The sequence below is a fragment of the Tupaia chinensis genome, unplaced genomic scaffold, assembly GCF_000334495.1.
Source record: "Tupaia chinensis unplaced genomic scaffold, TupChi_1.0 Scaffold000539_1, whole genome shotgun sequence".
Lineage (NCBI taxonomy): Eukaryota > Metazoa > Chordata > Mammalia > Scandentia > Tupaiidae > Tupaia > Tupaia belangeri.
Genome location: NW_006160052.1, coordinates 423,399 through 433,357, shown reverse-complemented (window position 1 = coordinate 433,357; position 9,959 = coordinate 423,399). Strand labels below are relative to the sequence as shown.

The window sequence follows — 9,959 nt, the reverse complement described above, 5'->3', positions numbered from 1 at the left end:
GACTCTACTGAATGACTCTTGCCCTGAATTTATTTTACCTCCTTTTTATATTACAGAATCTCTATTCTCCACTCCCTTTTTCTAATAAGCTACAATAGAAGATATTCACACATTTTTTTTTCTAGAACTGAAATTCTCATAGGTACTGATAAAGAACACAAAAGTCAATGCATGTACACTGTAATTGTCCATAGAAAACTATTATAACTGGGTATGGATGTCTGTAAGACTTAAATGACTGGATTGATTGATAAATATCCAATTTTATAACTAAAAACAATATATCTGGGTTTTGAGTGTTTATACAGTTATATAAATTCACTTCATGTTTAGTAACAAGGAAAACTCAGAAATCATAAAGTCTTGTTTTGTAACTATTGCAAAATAAAATGAAAAATTAATAAGAGTGGTCTGAACAAAAATAAAAATAGGAGTGAGAAAAAAAAAATGTAGCCTGAGTTTAAAAGACAATAAAATGAAGACTAGCTTTGTAGCCTGGTGGTTAAGAGAGCTGAATCCTTGGGGTCAGCAGACGGCATAGTGATTAAGACACTGTACTTGCATGTGGTTGACTGCAGTTTGAGTCCTGGACTTGGCAGCTTGAAACTCATGCTGGGCACATGTGTGTATGTGCCCAAAATCCCAGGAGGAGAAGGGATTGCGGCATGGCCATCCCCTCTGGGGGGTGACTTCTCACTTTCTGTCTCTCTGTCTCTCCAGGGAGCACATGTACCTGATAGCAAAAATCTCTTTAAAAAGATAAAATTTTTAAAAAGAGAGCCAGATCCCTCGTGGCAGACTGTGGTTCAAATCCTGGCCCAGACAGCTTGAAAAACATGCTCAGTACAGATAAGTGTGTGCCCCAAATCCCAACAAGATGGAAAAATGGCTAAGGGAGAGACAAGCAAATGGTGTAATGGTGATGTTGGTGGGCTCCCATATGGCTGACTACGGTTCGAGTCCCAGACCCAGCAGCTAGAAACTCACACCAAACGTGTGTGTGCCCAAAATCCCAAGAGGAGAATGAAGGAGAAGTGATGGCAGCATGGCCATCCCTCTAGGGGGTGATTTCTTGCTTTCTATCTTTCTTTCTCTCTCTGTTTGTCCAGGAAGCATGCATGCCATATAGCAAAAATCTCTCTTAAAAAAAAATAAATAAAGGGACTAGCAGTTGGTGTAATAGCTATGTCACTGGACTCCCATGTAGTCAACCATGGTTTGAGTCCCAGACCCGGTGGCTTAAACGCACACTGGGCACGCGCACGTGCCCAAGATCCCGAGAAGAGAATAAAGGAGAAGGGATCGCGGCATGGCCATCCCCCCCGGGGGGTGATTTCTCCTTTCTGTCTCTGTCTTTCTGGTGAGTGGACGTGCCCTATAGCAAAAACTTCTATTTAAAAAAAAAAAATGGAGAAGGAATTGCAGTACGCTCACACTCCTTTGGAAGATACTTTCTCCCTCTCTGTCTCTCTGCTATACATATCCATTAACAATTTCAAAAAAAAAGATGGCAATAAAATGCAACATCAAATTATTTAGAAAACTACACCACCACATACAAAACTGTGTCGGATCTATTCATAGATGTAATTTTTAAAATAAAAACACTAAGAGCAATTCCAAAAAGCTACTGCAAATACAGCAGAAAAACCTGAATATCCTTATGTGATAAAGCACTTATATAAGTTAACTGAAACATAAAACTCAAAAACAAAATAAATGGGCAAAGTACGTAAATGATACACAAAAGAAGTACATTATGTGAAAAATGTCGAATTTACTGTAATTAAATACAAGCTAAAACAATGTGACTGTAGGTAAGATTTTTTTTTTTTGCCAGAGGCTGTGTGCACTCACCAGAAAGAGAGACAGAGAGAGAGAGAGAGAGAGAAAGTACCTCCCAATGGGGCATGGTCATTTCACAATCCCTTCTCCTCCATTTCTCCATTCAGTCAGGACTTGGGGCGAGCAGACCCTTGTGCCTGGCATGTTTCAGGGGCCGGGATGCAAACTGCAGTTGGTCATGTGGTATTCAGCTCCCTTAACCACTAGGCTACAGAGTTGGCTCAAGATTATGAAAAATAAATGAATTAAAAAAAAAAAAACATGGAATCAGAGATACAGCAAAACACAAACTCCTTGTGGGAACATGAAGGGTCCACCCTTTGGGAATGCAACTTGGCAACAGTGATCAAGAACTTTAAAAAAAACATTAAACTTTGACCAGTAATTCGACTTCTGGGATTCTATCCTCAAAGTGCAATCCTGTACATGGAAAAACTTCCCGAACAAAGACAATCATTGGAAATAGAAACAACCTAAACATTCAGCAGCAGGGGAATTATTACATAAACTACAAAAATTATGTTAGCAAAGACTGCACAATAAGATGGAAAATACTTGTGCTTCAAAGCGACTCTAAGAACCAGGCTTCATACCGTCTAACGAGCCTGTCAAGGTTCTATTCAAGAAAACACTAAATGAGAGAAACGAACAGGCACAGTAAAAAGGAACTGCAAGGAGATGTGCCAGAATTTCACGAGTAGAGTTTTTTATTCTTCCCTAATCTACCATCATGTTTTCTTCATGCAAGTGCTAAATATTACTTATATCCTGATGGACATAAAGGAATTGTTCACATCCTTCCTATGAATCAAAAGGAAACGACTCTCGATGTAGGGCGTATACTGCCATTGTTCCCGGGTCTCTAAAGACATCTTGACGTTCAAGCATTGAAACCTGCAAGTTACATGCAAGTCAGACAACCTCCCTCTGGCCTCTTCTTAGCAACTTATTTTCTCCTCATGATCTCAAGTGTACAAACTCATTGGTCCTGTCTGCACCCACGTGCCTTCCTTTGCACCTAGGATGATTCCCACCTCACTCCAATGGAGACAGCCCCACAGGCACGCTGCTCCCAATCTCAGAGCCCGCAGCACCCTAAGACTCCAACACCTAGCACAGAGATCTAGAGAGAGCCCATGAGTGCTTCAGGACTTCTCAAGTTAGAGGCAGAGAATAAGAGATGCTTAGGGAATACTGGAGCCATGGGAAAAGAGTAGGTATTCTGGAAGTCTACCAGAAGATCTTTTTTTGTGTAGCAATGGTTTGTGTGTACTGAAGATACAGACTTATTTCTAGGACATGGCAAATTGGAGGCTTGAATTTCCTGTTCTAAGGAGAATATTTGTTGAATTAATCAATAAATGAATTATATTTCCCATCTTCCCACAATGGCATAGCTAATCGGTGACTAAAAGTGATAGCTTGATGGGTGGTAGGGTTAGGGAAGGACTTTGTAGTTGGTACCAAAATAAGACCTGAGACTAAGGCATGCAATGACTCTATAAGATTGCTACTCAAAGTCTGACCTGTTAGAGAGGAAGCGTTATCACTGGCTAGGAGTGTGTTAAAAGTGTACAACCTCAGGACCAGCAGGTGGTGTGGTGGTTAAGGCACTAGACTTCCACATGGCTGACCATGGTTTGAGTCCCAGACCTGATGGCTTGCTTTCTCACTTTCCCTTTTTCTCTCTCTGGTAAAATTTTAAGATAATAATATTAAATAAAATTTAAAAATAAAAATATAATTAAAAAAAAAAAGAAAAAACAGAATCACAGACCCTCCCCAGAACCATTGGATGAGCTACATCTTAGCAAGGTTCCCAATGGTGAAGCTGCATGTCAGAGTTTGAGAAGCACTGCCTCTGGGGCCAGCAGGTGGCACGGTGGTCAAACACTGGACACCCACATGGCCAACCTGGACCTGGAGGCTTGCTTTCTCACTTTCTCTCTCTCTCTCTGATGACCACATATGTCCTATAGCAACTTAAAAAATAATAATAAATCAAATTAAATAAATAATTATTTAAAGAAAAAAAGGCACTGCCTTAGAACATACATACATACATACACACACACACACACAATCACCAATGAAACTACCACTCTTCCATTGTCCATCAAACCATCAATATGATGATTCTTCAACCCACAGATTGGCCTTGACCTTGGCCTCCCTCCACAAGGTTTCGAAGAACAGACTTTATATGATGTATCCCAGCCATCGCCTTCACCTTGCACAGGCTGAGCCCAGCGCTTCTGGACAGTAACAGGCGGGAATAAACACTATGTCCTTGGGCACAATCACTAGTTACAGGGAGTGGAGAAGTAACCAAAAAGACAGACAACGCAGGAGAAAGACTCTTAAAATGTGGTTTGGCCAAGTAAAAACAACACTAATCACGATCATTTGCAAAAGCAGTTCACCAGATAAGCCATGATAATTACCATGCAGGGCATTCATGATTAAAGAACTCATTTAATGTACAGCCAATTACTCTGTAAATGTTTATTTGATTACATGACTAGTAATCCCAAACTCATAGTCAAGGTTAAACTCCGGACGTCTGCCTTCAATCTTTGGGATGGACATGTAAACAGGCCACCTGCCCACAGGTGGAAAAGAAGGAATGTTTTGCTCCTAAATCGAAATGGTTTTGGTGAAAGAGAGAGAAAAGATCTTAGAGCACTGCTGGGAGGGAGAGGGCTTGTGAGGGAGGAGAAAGCTGGCAAATGGAAACAGATAAGGGGGCTGGAGCATCTGCCCATGTGGCTAGAAAGAAAAACCAATCAAGGCAGAAAATTTCCTGCCCAAGGTAATGCACGCAGGAGGTCAATGGAGGGTGTCTAGCAGATTAAGCCACATTTGATCTAGCCAATGAGATAAATCAGTGGGCCCAGCCACAGTTAACATAGCCAATGAGAAACCAGTGGGCCCGGCTACATTTGATAGAGCCAACGAGATGAGAATAATCTGCGGGCCTAGCTGACATGATCTAGATTTAAAAATTAGAAATCTCACAGAACGCAACTGCCAGGGCCTTTGCGCCACTCTTTCTCTGTCCGCTCAGGCCCCTCCTACCTCTCCGGACTGCACTTGCACTTTCACTTAATACACTACCTTTTCCTTTCACTGTTGGCGTGTTTCGTTCAATTCTTTGTGTCTGAAACACCAAGAACCTGGATCTCATCACAGAAGCCATCCTGCAACCTTTCTAGGTCCAACTGAAGTGTCCCATTCTTTGAAATATTTTCCCAGAAGTAATCACTTCCTGCTCTGTTCCTCAGGGCACTTTCTGTAGACCTCTGCTACAGCTCTTAGGGAGGCAGAACTTAACCTTTTGGAGCCCAGGACTTTGAGTCTAACCACATGGGTCAAAATTCCCCTTCTGCCTATTAACTGCCTGTGTCACCTTGACCAAGTCACCTCCTTCCAGGGCTGTAAGATGCCAATATGGAGTTCTGAAACCAAAGCGAGTGGTTGTGAAAGTTACATGAGGCAACGTATATAAAAGATGACAGCGTCTGGCACAGGATAAATAATCGATGTTAGCTATTATTATTAGCACTTCACAGAGTCTGGCTTGGATTACAGTGGTTGCGTCTATGCCTGTCTTCCCCACTAGACCATGAGCAAACTGTTTATATTCCAAGCATCTGGCACAGGGACTTACAAATGGTAGACACACAAAAATATTTGTCAAGTCGGTTTGAAGGTATGCCAGGAAGAAGAAAGGGAGGGTGCTGGAAACGAACTTAATGTACTCTATGATTTTACCCAGGGCCAGCCTCCTTAGTGTTTGGCTTTCTTTTATATCCAGAGAACATTGTCTCAGACAGTGCAGTTGCTATAAAGTAGGTCTGGGGATACAGTATTTATGGAACCAGATGTTCTACTCAGAGATAACAAAGTTGTGCTATGAGGCTTCTGAAAACTCCATTTTGGCTACTGGCTGAAGGGCATGTGGGGGCTGAAGTCCAGCCAGAGCTACACTGGCCAAAATGAGTACCTTGGCGTGAGGTCATGTTAGCTCTTAGGACCATCCACCCAGAAGGGATGCATTTTGTTTTCCAGCATATCCATTTAGACGGATGTCTTTGCAGGTTGCATATTAAAACTGCATGCATCCATGAGGTTTTCTACTGCAAACTCAAAGTTCCCTTTTAAACCAGCCTCCTGATTTTGGAACAAAAGTCAGCTAAAACAAAATGCTTAGTTTAGTAAATACTTAGTGAATGTCCATTAAGAAGGTCAAAGGGCTTGTGGCTGACAAGGACCTTCTGGCCTTGTACAAGCGTCCGCTGTGCACCACCCACTGGGACAAGATCTGCATCTTCTCTGCGGTACACATCGACTTCAAGAACCTTCCCTCCACATTTACCTCCCCGAGGGCGGTAAATGTGGCCACCGAGGTGACCCGTGATAAGGACATCAGAGGCGTGTCAGTGGCACCCTGCTTCTCTGACCACCGAATCATGAGCACCTCTTCCTGTGTCGCTATCCAGCATCTTCCATCCCCTGAATGGCTTCTGGCGCCAGGCCCTCTGCAGCGACTACATGAGCACCCTCCATGGCTGCCTCCTGTGCCTCCACCATCCTGCCCACACTGACAGTAAAGTTCTCATAAATCTGAAGACTAAAACACACTGCACTAGACATGACAGATCCAATGGTCAATAAGGAAATTAGGGAGGGACCAGCAGTTGGCATAATGGCTATGTTGCTGGACTCCCATGTAGTCGATCGCAGTTCGAGTCTTGGACCCAGTGACTTAAACTCACGCCGGGTGTGTGTGCGTGCGTGCCCAAGATCCCGAGAGGAGGATGGAGGAGAAGGGATTGCGGCGTGACCATCCCCCCTGGGGTGATTTCTCGCTTTCTGTCTCTGTCTCTCTGGCGAGTGCACACGTCCTATAGCAAAAACCTCTCCAAAAAAAAAAAAAAAGAAATTAGGGAGGCAGGTGATGTAGAGGACAGGAATGAGTGCGATGAGTACCCCAAGTGTCAGTGGTGCCACAGAAACAACGTCCCAGAGAGGGGCCTCAGCTAGGTCTGAAGTGTTAGGAGCTTAAAGGGAGTAGTAACACCCAAGATGAGGCTTGAACGAGTGACAGTAACAGCTAACAGCCGTTGAGCACATACTACACATCGGACCCTGTCCTAAGAACTGTGCATGGACCTCTCGTTCAGTCCTTACAACAGTTCTGCAAGGGAGACGTCATTTTCTTCGTTTTATGGATGAGGAAACTGAGGCACGCACAGTAAATGGTAGAGCTGGGATTCAAACTCGGACAGGCTGGTTCCAGACTAAAGAGGAAGGGGAGGGCCAGATAGGCCTTTCCACGCAGAGGAAAGCACCTTTCAACCATCTCAGAGGGAGGAAAGGAGCAGTTCTCTTGTGGAACCGAAAGCCGCCAGTGAGGTCCAGCGTGGGACAGAAGAGAAGTTTGGAGATGACTGGGCCTGCTCTGCAGGCTAAAAGAGCAAGCAGAAAGGGGACTTCCGGTCGGTTCAGACTCTGGGCAACTAATCGCGTGGTCCCTTCTGGCCTCAGTTTCTCCACTTTATAAAAGGCCAAAATCATAACATCTGCTTCTCTATCACAGAGAATGGCTATGAGCCATGAGAAAAAAACGTATGTGAACTTGGGAACCAGCAGTTGGCGTAATGGCTATGTCGCTGGACTCCCACGTAGTCGACTGCGGTTCACGTCCCGGACCCGGTGGCTTAAAACTCACGCCGGGCGCGTGTGCGTGCGTGCCCAAGATCCCAAGAGGAGAATGGAGGAGAAGGGATTGTGGCGTGACCATTCCCTCTGGGGGGTGATTTCTCCCTTTCTGTCTCTCTGTCTGTCTGGCGAGCGTACACGCCCTATAGCGAAAAACCTCTCCAAAGAAAGAAAAGAAAAACTTATGTGAACTTGATTGCAAAGTACACATTTCTTCACGGGCTTTGGATTTCATGAGTACTGTTTCCCCAGCAGCTTCAAAGATCTGCGAGCCTCAGAATCCGCAGTGTCAGGGCACCAGAGAGCCCCTGAGCAGAGCGACTGCGTGGGGATGGCGAGCCAAGCGCTCTCGACTGCTGCCTGCACGCACACTGGCTCCGAAGAGCTCTGTGATCCCTGGGCAAGCTGCGGTCTCACCACCTCAACGGCATCGTCTGGGAAATGGGGACGGCCGTGGCAGTCGATGTGGGAATAAGTAGCACACTCACCCTGGTTAGAACGGCTGCCAGCCTAGTAAAGCTGCACAGCTATCACTTTTATAACTATTAAGGAATCCGCTGGGTACTCATCCTATTCCTCCGCCTCCGTGTGTGATAAACACATGTGAAGATACTGGAAGTTAGACAGGATAAAGGGTTGTGACGCTCCCCACCCTCACTGCTGCAGAGATTCTTCTTGGCTCCTGCAAGCCGGCAAGCAGCTGGCTCTCTGTCCTGGCAGAAAATGCCCAAAAGAGGTAAAAGGCAGAGACGGCACACCATCTGTGCAAACGAGGCTGCTCTGGTTTTTCTAGACAAAATCTAAATGCAATCAGTCAGATAGGACCTGCTCTTTTAAGATGGCACGATTCTTTTTCCCCCCTCCACCCCGCTTCCCGTCCCCTGCCCCTCCACACACAGTCCCCCACACATCTCAAGAGACTTTCAGTCTTTTGCAAGACATACACGGGGATCCTCTTGTGACAGCCTCTTACCACATGAACTTTTCTAACTCCCAGCAGAGAAGCCTTTGCTAATTTCACAACAGGAAAGCTCGCAGGAGATTCAGAGCAAAACAAATCTACACTGAGCCCAGCATCTTCACGCTAACAGGCTGGGGTCGCACCCAGGCTGGAGGACTCAGGGCTGCAGATGAGGCAGTGCCTCTTCAACTGCAAGGGGACTGAAAAAGTCATTTGCCCCTAGGAAAAACGAGAGCTGAATACAAATTAACTATGAATATTCATGAGCCCGGCCAGCTTGCTCTAGAGCCACACTTGCTACCACCCTGGAGGCTCTGCTTCCTAAAAAGTTTCCCAAAGTTCTTTCGCCTCTCCTTGGAGGGAAGAGGGTGGGAAAGTTCATTCAGGGCTTTCTGCGTCCTGTTCTTTCAAGTATTTACTTGTGGTCTGGGCTTTTTTTTTTTTTCCTCTTTTATTTTTTTTCTCTCAAGGATTCAGATCAAATCAGTTTGGGTCTTACCCTTTCTATCTTCCATAAGTGGCAGCTTTTGTTTTCTTCCTCTTTCCTTGTTTTTTCAGCCTCTGCTTGCTGTGGTCCGTCTCAGTGAGAGGTACTCAAGGAACAGAGATATAACAGACCCTGGGGCTCATGGGAGGGGCTAACTGAGCCGCCCGCTTCCGAGGGAACTTGAACCCCTGCGCTCCTTCTACTGACTAGAGTGGACAGATTGGCCGAGGAGTCCAGCAGCTCAGTTCTTAAAGCTACTTGAAGGCTTCTCTGGGTGGTAACCTTCTGGATTCTTGAAGCGATGTATGTTCAAATCTCTCTCTCCCTCTTTCTGTCCCTCCCTCCCTTTTCATCTCTCTCTCTCTCTGTTACAGAAATCCACTTTCCCTCCGAATGATCACCCTGGATGCAGGCAAAAAAGCGAAGTACTTGTTGCAGTTATGAAGCCAGATAACAAGAAACTTGTCGCCGTGTCACCCACCGGAAAAGCTGTGAGAGGCAACAACAGTGCTTCCTGTCTCATAAAGCCAATCACTTCTGGGTCCATGATGGGCAATCCTGTTTCCAGACTCATTAAAGCAGAAGGGCAGGGGGTCGCCTGAGCCATGGTGCTGCAGGAGACCTGTGCCTGGGACAGTGGGGAGGGAAAGGTGAGGAAGCTGCTCCCAGCTGTCTAGCTGTGGTGAGGAAAGGCGTCTACCTTCTCCCGGCTTGTACTTCTTACCTCCGAAATCCTCTGAGCGTGAACTGCCACGCCCACACTTTGCCAAGATGACCCAATCGCAAATGAGAGGCTAGCCAAATTATTTTTCAACTGCTTATGTGAAGTTATTGTGAAATCAGGCTAAGGGCTAACCAACCCTCTGAAAGGAGTCCCAAGGCCACTTGGTAAGCTTCTCCCTCTAAGAGGCTGTCACAGACCTTAGTATTCCAGGTATGAGA

General features: G+C 45.4%; 1 protein-coding gene across 2 annotated transcripts in view; it reads right to left on the bottom strand.

Annotated features, from left to right (window-relative positions):
- ENTPD1 (ectonucleoside triphosphate diphosphohydrolase 1) overlaps positions 1 to 9,171 on the bottom strand; it is a 117,552-nt gene extending 108,381 nt beyond the window's left edge. Inside the window, exon 1 of one of the 2 annotated variants that reach the window (XM_006157313.3) lies at positions 9,030 to 9,171. In XM_006157313.3, the coding sequence (XP_006157375.1) occupies positions 9,030 to 9,045 (16 nt within the window). In that variant the 5' untranslated portion in view covers positions 9,046 to 9,171. Of the gene's footprint in view, positions 1 to 8,542; positions 8,563 to 9,029 lie in introns of those variants that run through there. The other variant, XM_027775260.1, reaches the window with a different exon arrangement.
- Between the last annotated feature and the right edge of the window lie 788 nt (positions 9,172 to 9,959).